We start from the raw sequence: 23329 nt of genomic DNA on the forward strand, positions 1-23329 counted from the left end.
TAAGAACCAGTTTCTGAAATCTTTTTTTTTGGTCTCTTATGTTTCAGAATTTTCAATCTGTATGTCATAAATATTTTTATTTGTGATCTTTTGGGAAGGCATAAGTAACAATAATTACTAATATATTTAGTATACTTAGTAAACAATGTACTTTTATACATTTTGCTTTATTTTGCCAGAATAATATTTTTGCAAGGGGGTATGTATTATTGTCCATGTTTGTACCATGGAAAAAATAGATTGGAATGAGACATACTTTAAAAAAATCTTTCTGATACCATCCAGGAATAGAAACTCATTTCAAAAAAGCAAGAAATGTCAATCTTATAATCTGTTACATTTATGTACTTGCCATAGTATTTCCTGCTTTTTGTTTTTTTCTAGATGATGCAAAATTGAGGGGTCTTGGAGCCCCTAGTAATCTTTCTATGAATGAGATTCTTGAAGGTCATAGTGGTGAGTCATGTCATTTTTCTATCACATGTGAATAGTATTATATTCAGACATTTAGAAATCATGTATTTAATGCAGAAATGTTATCATTTAAAATAATGATAATATTTAAAATAATCATTTCTACTGAGCCATATTTAATACAGCCTAGAATTATTCAACAACTTTTACATGATTAAACATCAATAAATTTGAGAAAATGTAGCTGTCATTTTATATATTAAAAAATACCGTTATCTGTGTATAGATAGGATATTATCCTTTTTAAAAATCTTTCCTATGGCTTCAGATGAAAGTAGACTAAAAAGACATAACAACTGAATGTACTATATGATCCTAGATTGGGTCTTGGAATGAGAAAACAAGTATCTATAAAAGACATTATTTGGACAATAAATAAAATGTGAATGTGGACTGTGGGTTAGATAATAATATTGCATCATGTTTACTTTCCTAATTTGTAACATGATTATGAAAGAGAATGTCCTTGTTCTTAGGAGATATATACTAAAGTATTCAGAGATTAAAAAAACTGAAAACATCAATTGTTCATATAACCCAGAGGTTTTAAGATATGCTCAAGAATGTGTTACTAATAGAATGAGAAACAAGGTTGGGGAAAGAGAGATTAGGGGACCATCAACCACAAACAACCCCTCTAAAACAAACAAACAAACAAGTTTTAATAAAATGTCCTTTGAGGATTATCCTTGTGAGTTGGGTCAATTGGGTAAATCTTATTTACATTTGTTCCTGTTGTAAAATATATGGCAGCTCTTACAGCTGACCACAGTAGGTGCCTTTGCTAGTATGAAATAGGAACAAACATGAAAAATAATACTATGCATTGTAGATTATGAATGATAATAGTAAACTGCAACCTATGAATATTTTTGAGTAATACTACAGACTGCTTAGTTGCACAGGAACTGTTTTGATTTTAACATGCTCTTGATGTTTATTATAAAAATACAAATTTGAAATGAACTGGAGCCTTTTTTAAGTTTCTAAATTGTTTTATAATTTTTAGGTTCTGTTCAAGTTATAGCATGGAATGAACAATATCAGAAGTTGACTACCAGTGATCAAAACGGTCTTATCATTGTTTGGATGTTATATAAAGGTATATTTAGGAGAGTTTACTTAATCTTTCAGATTGGAGTCTGGATTACAGTATCTGTAGGGAAATACCATCTTTGAAATAGACCCCCTTTTAATTAGCAGCAAGACTTCACATGACTGCACAGGCATGTTTCTCAATTTATTGCTGCCTGCTTTTCCCTTTAACTTTATTTCCTTTGAATTTTGACCTTGCATTAATAAAATGTTTAGGTGACTGTTGGTTATCTCCACAATGAGCTTAGACTCTAAGCAAAATAATTTTCTGCTTGAGATAGCTCTTTTTTTCCAGGTTTCCAGTAAAAATTCATTTTTATGTAGTCAGTGGCTAGAGTTAGTTCACTAGATAAAAACACATTTATTAAGAAGTCAAAGGTAATAATTCATTTCCATTATTAAATCAGTTGAGTTCCTCTTCTTTCATGAATACAGATTTTATTTCAGCTCTGACTACTGGCTTACAAATTGTACCTTTTGCCCACAAGAGAGTAAGAGAAGACTTAATTTAGGTGCATCATTATTACCAGAAACATAATTCATAATGTTCTCTTGAGACCTCTAGCCATCATCTTTAAATGAAAAGGGTACCTTAGTTCATGTGTGTTGTGTTGAAAATATTTAGGGTATACCATTAAAAAATTCTTAATAAAAAATGCTGTAGTATATGAATGTTTTTTAAGTTTTATGTGTGTCTAGGGAGTAGAGTGTGAAAGTATAGATTAAACTTTGTCTTTTCCCAGGGTGGATCATCTCTGGGCCTCAGTACTGCTCTGATAATACCCTGCTTTGACTAGTTATTCCATATTATATGATTATTTGCCTGGATGCGGGCTAGAGTTCCCTATGCCAGAATGTAGTAAAACTTTCTAAAAAATGGAAGAAAATAAAATAACCTTGTGATTTGACTCTCACTTGGTTGTACCTTGAGAAAAGTCTCATTTCACTCCAACATTGTATACAAGGATGCTTTTTGTTCAGCATTAGTGATACAGTTTCACTAATATGATATGAACTATTTAAAATTTGTTTCAAGCAAACTTAGAGTTTTTACTTCTGTTTATATGTTCATAAATAATATGTTTGTATTTAATATGCTTATAATTAATCTTTGGAGAGTTTATGGGTACATATAAAGTTATTGTGGTCATTCTGTTTTTTCCTTGGCTATTATCTGAAGTGTGTTTAAGTGAGAAAAGTTAGGTTTTGAATAAAATTAGTTGTTCTGGCCTTTCAAAACCAAATGAAGTTTTATTTTTTAATTGACAAAAGTAGGGAAGAAAGAAAGAGAGGAAAGAGTAAGTGGGCATTTATTATGTTTTTCTGTGATAATCTTTGAAGCACTTATTAGTCAATGCCTAAGTTAATTTTTTATTTTGTTTATGTTAGAGTTTATGGTTTTATAGTTTAATGAGTCAGGTTGTAGAAAGTTTGCAGTTATCTATCCCACAGTGCATTTTATGGGATGTTTTCAACGCTTGAGTACCGTTTAATAGCTATGAAAGTTTTGATTCGTAATTTCTTTTTAATTTGTGAAAATAGGCTGTTGGTATGAGGAGATGATCAACAATAGAAATAAATCAGTGGTTCGCGGTATGAGCTGGAATGCTGATGGACAGAAGATCTGCATTGTGTACGAAGATGGAGCGGTGATAGTTGGTTCAGTGGAGGGTAATGCATTGTTACACGCAGAACTAAGATCATGGTTTAGCTGACATTTTTATCTTTAGGGGTTTTAATTAATTACCATATGTTAGCATCCTGACAAAAATAAACATAAAAAGAGAACAGTTGATATACAGTTTGATCACATTCAAAAATCATTACTTTTAAGTATAGTCAAGTAAAACAATTTATTTAAAAAAATTTCCTACAGTGGCACTGAAAAAGAGTGAATTAATTTTTCAGGAATATTTTAATTATTATGTCTGCCTAATTGTAGAATTTTTTTAATACTTGTTAGACTTTATTATACGTAATGTAGATTTTAGTTTCAAAGTGTATACAGAGGTATGACAATCTCTGGTCACTTTAAAAAAATTGAGATAATTAACATATACTAGTTTCGGATGTACAATAAAATGATTCCATATTTATATATATTGTGAAATGATTATCTGGTCATTTTTAATAGAGCTGAGCCTTAAAACTTACGTCTTTCAAGTTCTAGTTCATAGGTAACACTGGGACTTCAGAGAGTCTCTACCTTTGTTTTAATGTGCAACTCTGTCTATAGAGAAATAATTAACCTAAAAATCATTTTCAATATGTTTTCTGTGTGTGACTTTATGTACTCCACAAATGTTTCTGACAGCTTACAATGTACAGCTGTAGTTCTAAGGACTAGGTACAATAAAAAAATTTTCCAGATCTAGATCAGGAGAGCTGGATAAGTATCCAGGCAATTACAATGCCTTGTGAGAAGTGCTAAGGAAGGACAAATACAGCAACATGTAGAAGGATCTAATCCAGAGTTGTGGGGATCAGGGAAGGCATCCTGGAGGAAGTGATATCAGGGAAGGCATCCTGGAGGACCTGATGTCTGTGCTGAGGCGTTAGCCACAAGGCAGGTTGGTGCATAGAATGTCCTAGTCTGAGAACTAGTATTTGAGGAGGTCCAGAGGAGTTGGACTTGGCTGCATGTGGGATATTACATTTTTTTCCAGAATTAGTATAGTATAATACTAAAGGAGAAGAGTTGTGTGTGGTTAGGGAGATTAGAAGAGGCCACATCATGCAGCTTGTAAATTATACAAGGAGTTTAGATTTAATTCTAAGAGCATTGGGAAGCCAATGCAAGATTTCAGGAATGGGAGAAGTATGATCAGATTTGTTCTTTAGAAATATCTCTGTGACTGTAATGTGAAGAATGGAGAAAAGGAAGGAAGATGGGGGCAGGTGTACCATTAGGAAATTAATATGATAATTCAGGTGAGAGGTGGTGGTGAATGGTGTCCTGAATCAGAGTAATGATGAGGATGGAAGCAAGTAGACATGTTCCAGAGATATTTTGGAGGTAGAATAGTTAGGATCTTAGTATTGATTGGATTGGGGATGAGGGAATAGAAGTGTCTAGGGTGATATCCAGGTTTTTAGCTTTGGCAACTGGATGGACAGTGGGCCTTTCATTGAAATGTTGTGGGAAAAAGACTGGTTTTGAGGGAAGATTTCAGTTTGGTCATTTTGATTTTGTCTTGCCACAGGACCTCTAGGTAAATATGTCTAGGCATAACTAGGTATACATGACTGCAGCTCAGAAATATCTGGGCTGAAGGCAGAATTTTGGGAATTACCAGCATATAGATGGTAATTTAAACCATTGGAATAGATGGAAAACCTAAGGGCCATCTGTGGAGTAAGAACCAGAAATATTTAATGGATGGACAGATGAAGAGAATTCCAGAAAGGTTACTGAAAGGTAGAAATCTCAGAGATGGACTCACAGAAACTAGGATGGAATGAAGGGATGATTTAAATACAAAGGGTAAAAAGGAAAGTAAGAAAGAAAAGCATCTACTGGATTTAGCAACAGTACATTAGTGACCTCCACAAAGGCAGTTTCAGTGGAGTTGTTGGGGAGAAGCCAGATTGGGGTGGGTTGCGGGTTGAGTGCGGGGTAAGGCAGTAGAGACTACAGGTGGATAACTTTCAAGAAATTGGTCTGGGAAAGGAATGGTAGAAGTGGGGTGGTAGCTGGAGAGAAATTTAGGGTTGAGGGAAACGCTTTCTTTGTTCTGTTTTGTTTGTTTTTATTTGAGGTCATAGTTTTGAAGACAGAGGAATCTGAATATGTTTAAACCCTATGAGAAAGGGCCTGGAGAGAAGTTAGAGAGAAAACATCATTAGTTAGTAGAGGGAGATCTTTGCAAAGCCAGGACGGGATTAGGTAGTAGAATAGGTGGAGGGATTAGCCTAGATGGGTGTCTGGTTGGGGACATACCTTTGTATGCCCTTTGTATTAGGGGGCAAAACAGAAAGCATGAGTGTGGATTCAGTTGTGGTCTGATTGTTTCAAAGTGGGAATGAGGACTTTCTTTTTAAAAAGCTTTTATTTTCTTTCCAATGTAGGAGCTAAATTCATCTGTTAACTCAGAGTGAGGTCCTGGTTTAGAGTTTAGAAGAGATGGGAGAAAGTTGGAAATAGCTGAAATTTCAAATGGTTAGTTGGGTATTTGGTAAATAGTAGGTACTCAACAAATGTTTGGTGACTGAATAAATTGAATGAACACATGAATGCACTGAAGAATGCTGAGAGGTCTTTAGGGAAGCAGATTTTTAGAGCAGTTGTTGGGGAATCATGACCTTGAACTTTTGATGAAGTAATTGTGTTTTATGTTTTGTTTTAGGGAATCGCATTTGGGGAAAAGACCTGAAGGGTGTACAGTTATGCCATGTAGCATGGTCTGCAGATAGTAAAATCTTACTTTTTGGAATGGCAAATGGAGAAATACACATTTATGATAATCAAGGGAATTTTGTGGTAAGCATATAAATTTATATATTCTTTGGTTTTACTTATAAATTTTATATGGTTATTTTATATATCCTTCATATATGTATACACATACACATTCATTTATGATGGTTTATATAATCAAGAAAGTCTTCAATCCAGGTTTTTTCCAATTACCTAAAACTTTTTTTTGTTATAAAAACTCCTGGGTTTCTTCAAGAAAAAATAATGCCTGTAGTTCTGATTTTTCTAGTAGCTGGAAAAGACAGGATTTCACTATGTTGAAGCTTTAGGATAATGAGTAGGATAATGTGCAGTTTAATGTGTCTTCTGATACCTGGAGCCAAAGTTTACATGAGGGACCAAACATGTTTTTTGTAACAAGATCTACTAAAGATTGTTTGTAGAAAGAATGGAAGACTTAAACGGTAAGGAACAAAAAAATTAGGTCCTGGAAAGAAGGCAAAATAGAATAGGCTCAGGTAGCATAAACTCAAGAAAAACTCTGGCTTTGCAAGCTTTAGCCATGGTGGGTCTCTGAATGTACTTGCGGTGCAGGATTGTTCTTAGGGTTAGGATGTTACAGAAATTCACTCATTGGTGGAAGAGATAATAACCAATTTTTATATGATACTTTGCTACTTTCAAAGTACTTTCATATACCTCTTGTCATTTGAGTCTCCTATAAACTCTGTGAATGTTTTTTATCCTCATTTTGCAAATGGGGAAAACCAAAGCTTAGTGATTTGTCCAGGGTGGGTAAACCAGTGGGTGATGGAGCTTTCATTTGAAACCAGGTTTTTACATCCTATTTTCAGTGCTCTTTCTATAATACTCTATTCATACCGATCTATTTTAATATATGAAATATAAATCTAACTGATCTATTTAGATGAAAATGAAACTGAATTGTTTGGTGAATGTCACTGGAGCAGTCAGTATTGCTGGAATTCATTGGTACCACGGCACAGAAGGTTACGTGGAGCCAGATCGCCCCTGCCTTGCTGTTTGCTTTGACAATGGAAGATGCCAAATAATGAGACATGAGAATGACCAAAGTATGTAATTTTTCTTTTTTTTTAATGTGAAGAATTAAGAAATTATTTAAAAATTTTTCTCAAGATTATAAAGTTTTCTAGGTTAAGTAATTTTACCACAATTACCTCATTTTTTTCTTTTTGACTAGATGCTGTTTTAATCGATACTGGCATGAATGTAGTAAATATCCAGTGGAACCACATCGGTAGTGTGTTAGCTGTGGCAGGCTCCCAGAAGGTTGTCACTCAGGATAAAAATATAAACACTGTGCAGTTTTACACTCCATTTGGTGAGGTAAATGTATTAAACATTTTGTCTTTTTTTCTTTTGATTAAAAATGCAGTGAGTAAGGTAGGGGAAAAATGAGTGGAGGGAGAGGTATAAACTTGTCACATTTTTTAAATGAACATTTTGAGTAAAAATGACATATATTGGGTAAAAATATCAGATGTGTGTTCTTTGAATAACCTCCTTGTAAGTCTATATAATTGTATTTCACCATGGAATTTATTTTATAATCTGTACATTTAGAAAGCCAGATGTTTCACATAAGAAATGACTATGGAGGGGTTATTTAGAATATTTACTCTGTGATCTGAATAGACATCTCTTTTCCCAGCTGGTGTTTGAATTATTTTAGTTTAATTTAGCTGTTTCAGATTAATTTTTCAGATTTTTAGGTGATAATTAAATACACATAGATATTAAACAAATATAGCTGTCTGTCCTTTCCCCAAACTAATAATAGTTTTAATTTGTTGTGGAATAATCAATTACTTTAAGAAAATCTATCTTAATAATCTAAGTGACACTACATTAAATTAAGCATTGTTTTCATACGTTTATATGTTATCCTTCTCAATAGTATTGTTAATTTAATTTTAATTAATTTAATTTTTAAAGAGAATTTTCTCGTAGTAGCAGTTCAAATAAGAGAACTAATGTATTGTGAGTTTTAAAACATTTAGAGGATGGGAACTTATTAGTAGCTAAGCTTAATAAATTTTTTTCCTATTTTATTTTTTAACTCTAGATTATATTCCATCCCTTTTGGGTATCCTGTTATTGTTTATAAATTCACCATAGAGTTCAGTAATATATATTTTTGCCTACACAAATGCCTTCACCAGTTTAAATATTTAAATATTTCTATTTTTAATATATTTTAATAATTCTGTAAGGGTAAGAAATGGTGTCAATTGATGCTTTCAAATCAGTATCTTAAAGTTACCTATGGAATGTGATTTAGAGAGTAGGTGCTCTCTGTGCATTGCTAGCTAATAGTATTTCTGGTAGATGCAAAAGCTAAGAAAAACAGAAGCAGAGTTTTCAAGGTTCCTGAGTAATTAAGAAATCTGAATTCTAGCTATTTCGATGTTGTAGCCTCCCTTAATTCAGTCTTTATTAGTTATTTTTGTCACCACTGGCGTATTTATCATTGTTTTATCTGCTTACTTTTGTTCGTCCAACCTTCTCCAAGTAAAAAAACATGGATATCCTAAGGCCTATTTGCTTTACCTTGCAAAACAGTGTTTGTGTAAGTGGTTTTTGGCATAGTAGTTATTAAAGGTAGCATAGTTCCTCAGGGTGTTATATTAGTCACTTAGTATTTTTTGAATGAGTGAATATATGAGGGTTTATTTTGGATTTGTTATTAAAATAGGGGAGATAACTTGGAAGGAAGATACTAAAGATTTAAGCTTAAAACTTTGGGGAAGAATTTGCTTTTGATTCTGAAGGGTAGGTTCACCTGGCTTTTGCATTTTGATCTTAGCCATTGGAGGGGCAATAACAGAGCATGGGGCTTGTAGTCAGGTTGACATGGCTTTGGCTTCAAATTCTGTTTCCACAATGAAGCTTCACTTAGAGAAGTTATTTGACTTCTAGGGCTCAGTTTACTTCTGTTCTGAACTAAAGGTACTGCCCTGTGGCTGTGTTGTGCTGATGAACGCGTACAAAAGCTGGTTTTCTTTCCTGGCTGCCACCGCCTGGCCGGTTGCAGAGTTAGGGGATGGCCTTCATGTGGTGTGAGCTGTCACCACCATGAGTGCGGTTGTGAGAGCCTGCAACTTCCCTTTTATTTCATACAGGGCAGCAGAACAAATAGATGCCCCCACCCCCAGCCCCCTGCAGGTTAAAACTTTTGCCCCTTTGGTTTCTTTGGCAAAATGGAATGTAATACATTAAATTTGCCTTTAGAGCATATCTGCCTAAGAACAAGGGATACCAGTGTAATTTACTAAAGTTTTTGGGATTGTATTGTTTTGTCAAATAAGTATAGATTAAAAATGTTTTCTTTTTATGGTCACATTAAAAAAAGTCTTTGTATTCATTTATTCACTCATTAATGTAGCCACAAAATATACTGTTTGTATATGAATAAATTAATTTGAATGCAGGATATAGATACTTAATAGATATTTGTTGAGGACCTCTTTAACAAGAATCTATTAAGGGATAGGGAAATAAATGTGAAAATGATAAAGTTAATGCTCTCAAGTAGCTCAGTGTCTAAACTCTCTGGAATCATAGAGGGAGGAAAGAAGGCAGGAAACAATATTTAAGTTTTACCTTGAAGGATGAATGGAGTACTCCAGGAGGACCAGAAATTGTAAGGACAGGGAGGTGTGGGGGCAAGGGAAGGAGGCTTTCAGACAGAAGACATGTTATGTGGGCCAAAGGTACTGAGGCACAGTAGTTCCCTCATGAGTGAGAACACAGTAATTATGGCTAAAGAGCAGGATACTGAGCCAAACAATGTAGTTTTGGGCCAGATGGGAAAAGACATTCTCTATTATGCTAAAGATGTGATAGTGGGGAGCTATTGATATTTTTAAATTATTAAAACATTTTGAAAGCAGGGTAAGATATGATCGGGTTATGTTCCATAAAGAGAACTGTGACACCAGAATGGAGATTGAATTTAGGGGGGCGTAGAGGGCAGGAATGAGGAAAGAGATGAATGGTAAAAATTGCAGTTAGGAGGCTCCTCCCCTTAGTTCATTCAAGAAGGGAGCCAGTTGCAGTGGAGGAGAAGTTGACGTGAAAGCAATAGGACTTGATGGCTGGGGTGGCTGTGGGGGATGAAAGAGAGGTAAGACTCAAGGGTTGAGTTTAGTACTACAATAATTTTTGACTCTAAGAAGCATAATTTTTTACAGCTTTAAAATTGGGATGCATCTTATAATCAAAGTTGTCTTATTTTGATTAGCCATGTGTTTTTTTCTGTCCTTAATTGTACATAAAATTGAAGGTGGATATTTAAATCTCTGGTAGATGAGATGAAATTTGATACTGTATTCTTTGTCTGCATCTTGTAAATTTCTGCTATCATTTGTATAATTTTCATTATAAAAATCCATGGAAAATGACTTTGAAGTTAGTAATAACCTTTCACAAAATAATTTTCATACCACTTTTTATCTCTGTGAAATGATTGATGATAATTTGTATTGTATTTGTGATACTTTAGGTTAAATATAATTATTTTTTCAGCATTTGGGTACTTTGAAGGTTCCTGGTAAGGAGATGTCTTCATTGTCTTGGGAAGGAGGTGGACTGAGAATTGCATTAGCTGTTGATTCTTTCATATATTTTGCAAATATTCGACCTGATTATAAGGTGAGTGTTATGGGCAATTGAAAGAAAAAAAAGAAACCAATTTTTTACTAAATAATTTTGTTATAGCTCCAAGTATAATGTTTAATTCTTATATATATTCATAGCCTCTTTGTTTTAGAAACCAGCTGAAAGGAGGCTTTTTTTAGTGTGAAGCCCTTAGTAACCTTTCCTAGATTACTATATGTGACTAGTAAAATTATTCCAACAATCAGGGTCTCAGCAGGAAACAGGTGGCATACTCAAAGGAGTAATTGAAGAGAGACTGATGAAGCATTTATGATAGAGGTATGGACAGGGTTTAGGGGACCAGTAAGGATGGTAGTATGTATGACGAAGCAAGTACCCAGAGACCAGCAACAGTGGGCAGGGTGAAGAAGTGTTCCCAGAACCCCCTGGAGCTGTGGCTATGCAAGAGGGACTACCCTGCAGAAGCACAGCCTCTGCCAGCTGGCTGGGCAGAGACAACTTGTGGGAATAAACACTGCTACCCATGTGTCCACCACCTGCTGGTGTTTCCTATTGGCTAAACACAACTGGAAACCAGAAGGCAAGCTCAGGTGATGGAGTTTGTGGGAAGACAGCTTTCAGAGCACAAAGTAGGGTAGAGAAGGGCAGAGAATGGCTCGGACAGAAGGAGAAAATGCGGATAAGCAGCGTAATAACTAATCAGTATTTTAACTCAAATTTAACATTTGTTCCAAAACAAATTCTGGAGTGTGAGATTGATCTGCTAAACTACTAAGAATACTTGTTATGAAAAAACTTACATATCCAAATTTTAAAAGGCAAAGCACCTTGGAGAAATAGCTGATTCCAGAACTAGCGTGGGAAAAAGCAAGATAAGCCTGGAGTGTCTTACCATGCCAGAGAGTGCTCAACCAGGAGGTGCTCCCGAACCACGGGTGGGGGCATGCCAAAGAGACAGGGAGCCAACCTAAAGAGCAACCAGTGGCGGAAGCTGGAGCCATCTGGACAACACATAAATGATAGAATGTTGGGCTGTCACCCAAATTATAAAATAAATGTCCATGAGTGTAAACGGATATAAATAAATTATTTAAGTAATGAATGGGGGCGAAGAAACAAATCTTCCTTACATAAGTATGTGAATTTACCTAGACACCACCCCTTCCAAGAGTAGAGTGTGGCCCACGCTCTTCCCACTTGAGTGTGGGTTGCATGTAGTGAGTCACTTGCAAAGAGAAGAGTATGAAGAGGGGAAAAGAAGTAACAGTGGAGAAACCTGGCAAACGTTGTTTTGTCCAGGTGATCAAGGTCAGCATCATCAGTGATGTCACGTGGATATCACATACCCCCTGATGTGACATGACAGTAAGGGCTCTGCTGTGGTGGTTTTCCTAAAAACTGTTAATCCCATTCTGAGCATGACATAAGCATCAGACAAACCAAATCGAAGGACGTTTTACAAAATACCCGAGCAGTACGCAAAGCTGTGAAGGTTATCAAGAAGAAGACTGGGAAACCATCATTGCCCAGGGGAGTCTAAGGAGACTTGATGACTAAGTATAAGTATCCCAAATAGGATTCTGGGATAGAAAAAGGACTTTGAGGAAATGAGTGCAATCCAAATAAGGCCGGGAGTTGCGTTCATAGCACTGTATCAATGCTGGTTTCTTAGTGGTGACAAATGTACCATTGTAATGTAAGATGTTAGCAAGATGAGAAAGTGGGAGAGGACTACAGGAATGCCACTATGTTTGCAACTTTTGTAGACTCCGAATATTGATTTATTCAAAATGGTATAAAATATATTGGGAGAGTTAGCTTGAAGGGAAAGCTGTATGTGGAAAGTTCCACGATCAATACATATGTGATATGGAGATAAAATACCAAAACAGTTAGAGCTAAAAGAGTTGTAAATGGCTACACTGGGAGGAAATTAGGTAGGGGTCTGCATAAAAAAAAAAGCCATGTAGAATTATTTGACTATAAACCATGTGCATACATTATTCTGATAAAAACAAGTATTAAAAATGTGGATGGACGACAAAAGGCAAAGCATCTATTTTTGAATTTTGCCTTCGGGACCCAGAATTTAAATTTTTGACAGGGATCAATTTTCCTATTGTTCTTCATGCTTGACTATTGAAAAATCTGAAATTTTCACCATTGAAGCTTAAATCTTACAAATTAAAATAAGGAAAGCTAAACAAATTAAATTTATCTTTGTAGTACATTCTTTGATAACTGTATTACTTTTAGATTTTTTGTTATTTTAGAAAAAAGATACTAAGCTGAATGTTCAGTCCTTCTGTCTTCTATTTCTGAAAAATATTTTAGCACTGATAAAACCAAATATCTGCAATATTTCTAGAGTAAAAACATAATACTAGGATTTTTCTCCCCCAATGTTCAATATTCTGTCTTCTTTTCTGTCTCTTACCCTCTCTTCTTCACTCCTTCTATTCCCTGCCTCCCCTTCTCCCTTTCTTCCTAGTGGGGTTATTGCTCAAATACCATAGTTTATGCTTATATGAGACCTGATCGTCCAGAGTACTGCGTTATCTTTTGGGATACAAAAAACAATGAGAAGTACATTAAATATGTGAAGAACCTCATTTCTATTACCACCTGTGGAGACTTCTGCATTTTGGCTACAAAAGCTGATGAAAATCATCCTCAGGTAGGTGTTCCTCAGTATCTTAAAACATAGGTGAGTTAACTACTTGGCAGATTTGGGCTATAGAAACCTGTCTTATCAAGCATGGCTTCTATACTGGCAGGTACAGCAAGTCTGCTGACCATGTCTGGCCAGACCTCTGTTTCGGAAAATTATGTGACTTCATTGGTTCTGTGTCCCCTGATTTTTTTCTTCTATCAGCTAATCCATTGGCATTTCATATTGACTAGTTCAGTACTGAAGCTTTTTGTCTCTGAAATATATTTAGAATACCACAATTCTTTTCCAAGTTAAAATTCCATAAGTGAAAATGAATATCCAGATGTCTAGTATAAATGCTCACGAAATTATGTAACAATGACCGTTATAACACTGGGTAGCTTTGACATTGAGAAATACACTTTTATTTGAAGTTATATTGCTTTAAAAAATAAGGCCTTTTTTACAGGTATGATAACAATGTAAATGTTCGCAGAAGCATGTACATTATTCAAAAAAGGATTATTACTGTCTTTGGCTATGTAATAAATTATTTTACCCCATTAAAAAGTATAAAACAAATACAGAATTTTTGTTTAAGGTGGCCATTTGAACAGCCACATGTGGCTCTGTTACAGTAAAGGTATTTTTTTAAAAAGTCATAAGCCCATAGGGACCAGAAAGGGAGAAAAAACAGAGCTTAGTTTTGGAGCTTAGAGAGTAGGTGAATTAGTGGTAACGACTTTAGCAGACCTAAGAAAGCTGAATCCTAAATCATCAGGGGAGAAAACAAAGAAGTAGGCAGTTTCCGTACCACAATCCCAAAATGACACAGGACTTGATGGTAGCTGGTAGGAGAAAGAAACAATCAGAAAAAGTAATTTGGAGGTCCCAGAGATTATGCAGAAAAGAGAAAACTTAAAAAAAGGAAAAAAGGCATATAAGGAAGCAAGTTCCTAGATCCTTTACTGAGCCCACAGGCAGCTGCCCTTCTACCACCTTGGGAGGCTGGGATTTAGTCCCCAGAGAAGATTAAGTGTCTTTGCACTGAAGGACACCTAGCAGGGGCGAGGGTAGAGGAAATCTATGGAAAACAAGGCCATTAATTTATTTACTTCTCAGTGTTCCCCAGTGGTCTTTTCCTACTTGGTTCCCAGAACACTGGCACTGCCGCTCTCAGGCGGGAGATTGCAGGAGTTCCCTCTGGACAATCTGACTAGGGCAAGAGAAGAGACCTGGAGGGGAGTCCCAGGGAGAGATCCTGCTCAGTCACTTTATTGTGAAGACTAGAGTCAACGAGCCTCACCCATAAACAAGGAGATTCCAAACAGCTTTTTAGTGTCCCTCTCTGAAATATAAGCAGATAGACAAGAGTTATCAGACATTTAAGGAAAGCACCTAACTGAACAGACAAAAAAAAAAAAAAGCCCACCACCACAAGGAGGTGAGCACTGGGAGGAATCAATCAGACTGAAGGAAGAACACTTCAAAAGAGTCATCATTTCAAATGATCTTCAGAAAGTTAAGAGATATTACATCCATAAAACAAGGAAAAGATATTGTAGAAAAGGAAGTTTTTGGAAATTGCAAACATAACAGCAATGAAAACTTCAGCAGAGAGTTATAAAGTGAAGTGAAGGAAAACTACAAAGTGGGGCAAAAAGTTAAAGGAAATGAAAAATAGGAGTGAAAAGATAAGAAAAATAGAGGACCAGGCCTTGAAAGTTCAGCATTTGAATAAGAGTTCTAAAAAGAGTGAACCGGCAAAATGGAGGAGAGTTATTCTGAAAAAAAAGAAAAAAAAAATTCAGGAAAAATTTCCTGAGTTTCTAGATGGAAAATGCCTAGCTCAGTGAATAAAAGTATTTCCACATCAAAGCACATCACTGTGAAATTTCAGAACTCTGGGTATAAAAAAACGATCCCACAAGCTTTCAGAGAGGAAAAACAGATTTCATAGTGAAGGGCCCCCACCCATAAGATGGCGAACCTCCTGCTTCTCTTCCAGGTCCTCGGTTCCCGCCGGCGCCACCTGAAGCCCAATCACCCCTCACCCCCCTAATCCCAGCACCTAGCCAATAGCCACCAGCCCCGTAGAAGTGACACCACAATCACCCCATACCCCTTCCTATATAACCCAGCACCTTTCCCTAATAAAGCGGAATTCTCCGGTGAATTGCTGCTGTGTGTTGGTCCTTTCCTTTCACATAGGATCAGGTATCATAATGATATTTGACTTGCCACTCGCAATACTTTGGAGAATTGCTTTAAAATTCTGAGAGAAAATGGTTTCCCATCTTGAATTCCATATCTTAAGCAAACTACTAATTAAAATAAAGGTAGAATGAAGGTGCTTTTTACATGTACAAGGTCCCTCGAAATGTATCTTCCATGCTTCCTTACCTTAGAAAGTTACTTTAGGATATAGTCTTCCGAAATGAGGAATAAACCAAAGAAGAACCAGGATCACCTGACAACAGTGGTGAAGAGTGGTCACAGCAGGCCCTAGGCAGTCAGCAGATGAGAGCAGGTCACAGGATTCCAAAGAAATTCAAGGTGAAATTAATGGAATATTTAATGTAGTTGAACCCTTGAGATCAGACGTATGTAACTGAGAGGTAACTGGGGCCTTGAGTTAGTAATAAATACAGAGAAAACTAAGCAAAGAGAAAAAATAAAGACACTAATTACAGGAAAAGCAAAATGTGCTTGAAAGGAGAACAAATCCTGATAATCTTGACGACTGTGAATAGCATTTGCATTTTCAAAATGATTTCATTGTATTTTTACTAAAATTAAAAAAAACAAAAGTATAATAAACATATTAAGTCCTAAATTCTGATCTAACAAAATTATAGGTGGAAAGATGGAGGGAATGAAGCATGCTCCTGTGTGATGGGAAACTTGGAAAGGGGTGAAAGAGAGCTACATGCCTAGCTTTGATAGTGGGAAGTCAGTAGATAATGTCCCAAATTGAAACAAAACAAAACAAAATGTGAAGTAGCATTATAAACATGTTACTGAGATTTATCAAGAGGATGAATTAAAGGTGCTAAAAGTAACTATTTTGGGGGGCAGGAAATGGGAAACTGGGGGGGGTCATATTGTCTGTTAAGTCTTTTGGAGCTAGTATTTTTAGTACAAGATATAGAAAAGGTGATGAACAGTAAGAAAAATGAAATGATTACTTTGAGGTAATCTGAGTAAACTGTGCATTATTCTTAGTTATTTTTCCTAATATTAATCATTGATAAATATTTGTGTATGTGTTAACTAATGGGTATTTTAAGTCATTTTCACTTGTTTGGCTTCTGTTTTTTCTGAGTTAACTGAATTTTTTGAATTTCTCATGTCATTTATACATTGCTTCAAAGGAGGAGAATGAGATGGAAACATTTGGTGCAATGGTAAAAATTTAAATAAGCTCTTATATAGCTGGTTACGGGATAAAAATGAGTTTTGAGGTTATAGCTAATTAGGAATTTTAGAAGTGTAAATAATGAAAAGCAGCAAGAGTATTTGTGTTTTTTAAGTGTCCTCCTAAAAATCACAGTGTTCTATTACACTGCGAAGTTTAGTTTTAATTCATTTTTCTTTATTTTTAATGCTGAAGATTATATTCGTCTGCTGTTCTTTGCATTTAACAATTTTATCAATTATTTTCCGTTTGGTGATATTTGAAAGAGGGATAGATGTGTTAAGCATATTTCCTTTATTGAACATAAGCAGAATTCTGATACTTTTTGTTCTATTTGTTCACAGTTTGTGCTAGTTCTTTGTAATTCTATTGGCACACCTTTGGATCCCAAATACATTGATATTGGTAAGGAAGTGTTAATATTCATTCCCTCTTTAATTGAGTTGTATTTGTAAGCTAACTTAAAAACCTAACAATGGTATCATTAATTAGAACAGAATTCTCTAAAACAAGGATGGCCATTCTTTGTGGTTTGCCAGGTCTAGTACCAGTTTATGCCTGTTGTCATGGTAAAATTATTAGTAATGCTCCATCCATTTCACTCTCAGAAGCAACCTGGTTAATGTAATAAATTATAAGGTTAGTTTACCAAAAATCCACAATAATTTCACAACTGCTGTACTGCCATCATTTGCTTGAAATGGGAGACGATTGTATAGGAATTGGTATGCAACATAATGATTGGTATGTAGTAAGTAGAGGATTATAGGAGGCATTATTTCACTTCACCATTAAACCACTTCATTATTAATAAACTACTTGTAATACCGCTCTTCCATTAAAACATTTTAGCTGCTTGTAAAAGTGAGTTTGCTCTTTGCAGATTTTTCTAATGAGATCAGTTTCTTAATAGGGACAGCTTGCAAAAATTCCTGATTCTTTGTTTCATAAGACTTTTGTTATTTTAGATCTACTATTCCCTCTATCCAACAACTGTGAAAGTAATCATTAAAAAATTCCAAATCTTTCTCGAAGAATTTTGTTGAAAATCATCACCAAATATTTTGTTGCCATTTCACTATAACTTCCAAAAGTAATGTTTTTTTAAAAATGTATGATAGTTTATTGGATATGGTATTAGAAACATTATTAGATTTCAAACATTGAAAACCCACTGAATTATTTCCTGAATCTGAGAGCTAGTCTTTTTTTTTTTTTTTTCAGATTTCACACTGAGCCTGAATCAAATATTAGTGTCTGCCTTCTAAATGTTTGTATTTTGCTAAGCTCTTTGGGTGATACAAGAAATGTGAGAAATACTTAGTGGCTTCAAAGATTTTATAGATACTCTATGTTTAGGGTCTTGGTAACTCATTTTTATATATTGAAACTTTCAATTTCATGTCTTATGTTCATTGTTACATAGGTATGTTTATATGTTCCTGTATATTATGTACATGATACATTTTAGTGTTCCTTATTAAAAGGCTTAACTTAAAATTATTACTCTTATAGCATGAATATCTTCTATTCTTTAGAAACATAACCATCTTTAAGAGATGAATCCTGTCCATCTTCAGATTATGTGCTTTTTCTTTTGATACCACCTCTTAACAGAATCATAATGATGATAGGGTTAGCCCCAAAGTCATTTTGATCACAGGTAGTCTATTTTTTAATAAAAGCCAGATGTAAATCCCTCACCTTCACAAAATAGCAAATACTTGAGGGCATGATTTTTTGTATTTTTTAGTCTTGAAACTTTTTGTTTTGCAGTCTTGCTGGCTGAAATTTTAACAAACAGTTCTTTCATTGGTCTACAGGAAACTCAGCCAAAGACTCAGTATTTTTGTTTCATGCATATCCCGTAAAATTCTTTTTTGAAGTGTCTATGCCAGATTTTCAGGAGGGCTGTAAGCTAAAACAAAAAAGTGTGCAACCGATATGTTCTAGAAAATGTAATTTTTGTTTTACTACCTACTTTTCCGCCTGGTAATCTCTATAGAAACTTTAATCAGAACTTTACACATTATTATAGAAGTATAGGTTGTGGGACTGTGTTGTACATGTAGGAGTTAGGTGCCCTGTTTTGGTACTCTTCCTTTGAGACTTCAAAATACCTTTTATTCAAAGTACTTCTTCCTCTATACTCTATTGATATTCTTATTTGTCTTCCCCACAATATTTTGAGTTTCTTCAAGATCTATGTCTTAAGAATTTTTGTATTCACACTACTTAGCACTGTGCTTACCCTATAACAAATGCTTATTGAATGCATGGAAAACATTTATTTTCTATCATGTAAATAGAAAATGATAATTCACTTATTTAGTAAAGCATCAGTGAGTATACAATGAATATATACTGTTTCAGGAACTGTACGTAAAAAGAAATTATGACATTTCCCGTAGAGTGTCTAAACAAATAAAATAAAGTTAATCCATTGAACGACGACTTACTGCTGACCTGCTGTGTGCTCGGTATTGTGCTAGGTGCTGGATAAGTGGATATTGGTGTAAAAGGACGTCGGGGACCTCTTTTCTACTTAGAGAAGGTTTTGTTTTAACTGAGTTTTGAAGGATAAGTATTTCTTCCAGTGACATTTTAAGGCGAGAAATCTGTATTTGCAGAGGAATGAAGTCATGAGAAATGCCTAGAAAGCACTATGTGTCAGAATGTACCATGTACCAAACTGCAGCCATTTTGGTCAGAGCACTTGGACGCTGGCTAATGATGTTTTCTAGCGGTGCACTGCACCTTCCATATATTCAAGAAAGAGGTAATAGTGCAGTGCAATTTCAGTTTCCCAGCTTTTTAAAGGATTTAGAAGTGAATAAGTAAGAAAGTGGGGAAACATTTTAGATGAAGACATTTATTGCAGACTTCAGTATTAAAATACTACAAGCAGGTTCTACTTATGTGTGAATTCCTAGATTGTTCTAAATTATTTTATATCTTTGCTTGGCTACTAACTATGATTTATGAGCATTACAAAGTTCAATTAATTGATGCATAATTATTTCTTTAAAAATTTTTTTCTAATATCTTTCTAGGTATTTGAATTTTTTTCTTTCCAGATATTGAATAGTTGAGAAGGACATTGAGTGCTTTTATACTGGTTGTGCTCTTTTCCTAAAATATTCTCTCTGTTAAAATTTGGATTTCTAACATTTTCCTAGAGACTTAGTTCTAAGAAACTAAGAACAAATCCGCATGGATGGGATGGGTCTTTTAATAAAGATCTAGCCTAATTTTTGTCAGTAGGATTATCTACTCATTTGACTTTGCTGAAGGTACTATCATACTGATTCAAAAGAATATATGTTTCAGATATATTTGTATTTGTTTTTTTTGTATTCACTAGTGGATTTGTATGTGGTTTTATATTTAAAAAACCTATGTAAGTAATAAAAGTAAAGGCAATAATAACAACCACACCTAATGCTTATTAACCCTTAGGAAGAGGCAGTATGCCATAGTGGTTAAGAGCACAGATTCTGTAGCCACGTTAACTGGTTTTTTGTCCCAGATTCACCATTTTCTAGCTGTGCAACTTTAGCAAGTTATTTCACCATTTCATCCTTCAGTTCTTCATCTATTAAATGGGGATAATAATAAGGCCTACCTCATAGAGTGGTTGTGAGTGTGAGGATATATAATATGTAATATATTGATTATGATATACATAATCAATATATTATATATTATAAAATTATAATTAGTATATTTACATTAAAATATATATCTGGCATAGTTTTAAATTCAATAAACATTAGCTTTTACTGTTATTATTAAGCATTTATTCTATACCAGGCACTGCACCATGCTTTATTATCTTTTAATCTTTAAGCAGCTGTGTAAGGTGCATAGTATTATCATCTTCAATTTCAGTTAAGTCAACTGAGGTTCAGAAAGAATAAGAGATTTGTCTAAGGCCACAGAGTTAGCAAGTGCTTATGATTTGAAGTCTAAAAGTCTAACTCTTACCATGAACCACTAACATTTTAATTTTGAATTAATCAGTCTAATGATAAAATCTTGTAATTATTTAGGATGTATCAAAAAGAAAGGAAGTGAGTGCAGTTTATAATTGTAGGTAGTCAGTCGTTGGTTAGAGGAATGCTTTTATATGCTCAGGAAAAAAAATTTTATTAGAAAGCAGTTAAGGTTTATTGTGAAAATCACACTAAGGGCTTAATATCAGCATCTGAGTATCTATGGTAGAATTTATGAAACATTTAGCAAATGTCTTAATGATTTAGTGAAGATGGGGTCAGAAAAAACTGAGCAAAGCCTGGGTCTAGCATGCTAATTCCAGGGGCTTTGCTGCCATCCTCAAAGGACTGCCTTTCCACAAATTGTTCCCCACATGAAAGGCTTCTAGCTCCCTCTGGAGTTTGGTAATAATACACATTTTGAATAGAAAAATCTTGACAATTTTTAATGAAAATATATTTTTAAATATGATTCAAATGTACTGATTTATTTGGCATATAAAAATTCATGACTTTGAATCCCAAAATTGTTATCTACTCAGCTAACATTGCACCATCAGTCTGGTTTCTAATTCTTTTTTTCAGTTTCAAAGTCTCTTACTACCTTAAATGTTCTTTATTTGGGGTGTGGCAAGAACTCTGAAATAGAGTAGCTGCCATTTATACCATTCCTTCACACCTTTTTCCAGGCCATATTAATGATTACTTTGCTTAGTACTTAGGAATAGAAACATAAGTCTTACACTATTTTAATTATTCATAAATCTAGAAAAAGGTATTAAAATGATCATTTATGAAGGATTTTAATAATATGTATTTTGTGTGAATGAGTGTGTTCAGTTTCATGTTATTTAGTTTGTGTTTCGTGACCTTGGGCAAGTTATTTTAGTTCTTTCATCCTCTGTTTCTTTATCTTTAAAAAGGATTTGACTAGACTATGTTGTCAAAGGTTACATAGGAAGAGCTTAATTAAATGTTCTCCAAGAAACAGGGAAGATTAAAAAAATTATATGTTTAGGAGAATATATCCCTAAATTAGGAAGGAATATTGGAGAAATTTTCTTTTCTAAATTAATGAGGAAATATAAGGCATATGAGATCAGAGGGAAGGTCAATGGCCTGAACCATGGAAAAACAATAGGGAGGATGTGAAGAAGTGGGATTTGATTTATCTATTCATCAATTAATGGCCATTTAGGCTGTTTCTGCTTTTTGGCTATTATGAACCATTAATGCTGTTATGAACATTTGTGTATGGGTTATTGTGTAGACATTTGTTTTCATTTCTCTTGAATATACCTAGGAGTTGCTGGGGCATAGGGTAATTGTATTTTTAACATTAAGAGCAACTGCCAAACTGTTTTTCAAAGTGGATGCACCACTTTACATTCCTACCATTTCTCTACATCCTTGCCAGTACTTGTCATTGTCTAACTTCTTGATTCTTGCCAGTGCAGTGGGTGTGAAGTGGGATCTTATTGTGGTTTTGATTTGCATCTGCCTGATAGCTAATGATATTGAGCATCTTTTTATTTGCTTAGTGACCATTTGTATATCTTCATTGTAGAAATGTCTGTTCAGATCCTTTGCGCATTTCTTAACTGGGCTATTTGTCATTTTATTGAGTTGTAAGTGTTCTTTACATACTCTAGAAATAATTACTTATCACATTTATGACTTGCAAATATTTTCTTCCATTCTGTGTCTTTTCACTTTATTGGTGGCATCCTTTGAAGCACAAATGTATTTCATTTTGATGAAGTCCAATTTTTTTCTTTTGTTGCTTATCTTTTGGTTCTACATCTAAGAAATGATTGCCTAATCCAAGGTCAAAAAGATTTACTCTGAAGTTTTCTTTTACGAGTTCTATAGTTCTAGCTTTGACATTGAAGTCTTTGATTGTTTTTGATTTAATATATTTGTATGGTCCTACAAGCTTCTGATTCTTTTCTGGTTTCAGAGATAGTATGTGGGGTGTATTGTCTGTAAAATGAGAGGTTGAATGCAGTGATCATTGAAATTCTTTGCAGCACAAACATTCTGTGATTCTGTGTAACTGAAACCTAATTGTCTTAATGTTATTTTCAATAGTGCCCTTATTTGTTGCAATGACTAAAACCCATGTGATAGCAGCTTCTAAAGAAGCATTTTATACCTGGCAATATCGTGTGGCAAAGAAGCTCACAGCATTGGAAATAAATCAGATCTCACGATCTCGAAAAGAAGGGAGAGAAAGGTATATCTTTTGATGCACATTTTTTAGTAGCTCAACAATATATAATTAATTATAAATTGTCATTTGAAAATTGTGAATTGTTTTGATTACTAGAAATATTTTTCCATTAATCTGAAAATCAAATTTATGTTTAAATTTATCAAAATAAAATCATTTAATAAAAGAAAGCTCTTAAAGACAAAGGCAGGAAATCTGAGTTTTTATAAGGAAATAGCCACTCTCAGTCATCTACTCTTACCATATTAGGATTATTATTATGCTATCCTGAAAGGATAATCCTTGAATTGATTATTCAATTGAGGTCTGCCTGTCTAACCAAAACTACAGTCTTAAGGGTTAGTGGTAGCGGTGTTTCCAGGAGGGTGGAGGTGATTCTAGT

The 23329-nt window shown here is 34.5% G+C and overlaps 1 protein-coding gene across 2 annotated transcripts in view; it reads left to right on the forward strand.

Moving 5' to 3' along the window:
* The window catches only part of WDR35 (WD repeat domain 35), a 72754-nt gene that overhangs the window by 3782 nt on the left and 45643 nt on the right, over positions 1 to 23329 (forward strand). The window contains exons 3-13 of one of the 2 annotated variants that reach the window (XM_036881756.2): positions 385 to 456; positions 1484 to 1576; positions 3112 to 3240; positions 5916 to 6049; positions 6915 to 7080; positions 7209 to 7354; positions 10556 to 10681; positions 13140 to 13325; positions 16676 to 16708; positions 17064 to 17124; positions 22806 to 22950. In XM_036881756.2, the coding sequence (XP_036737651.2) occupies positions 385 to 456; positions 1484 to 1576; positions 3112 to 3240; positions 5916 to 6049; positions 6915 to 7080; positions 7209 to 7354; positions 10556 to 10681; positions 13140 to 13325; positions 16676 to 16708; positions 17064 to 17124; positions 22806 to 22950 (1291 nt within the window). The remainder of the gene's footprint in view (positions 1 to 384; positions 457 to 1483; positions 1577 to 3111; positions 3241 to 5915; positions 6050 to 6914; positions 7081 to 7208; positions 7355 to 10555; positions 10682 to 13139; positions 13326 to 16675; positions 16709 to 17063; positions 17125 to 22805; positions 22951 to 23329) is intronic. The other variant, XM_036881757.2, reaches the window with a different exon arrangement.

The sequence above is a fragment of the Manis pentadactyla genome, chromosome 2, assembly GCF_030020395.1.
Source record: "Manis pentadactyla isolate mManPen7 chromosome 2, mManPen7.hap1, whole genome shotgun sequence".
Taxonomy (NCBI): domain Eukaryota; kingdom Metazoa; phylum Chordata; class Mammalia; order Pholidota; family Manidae; genus Manis; species Manis pentadactyla.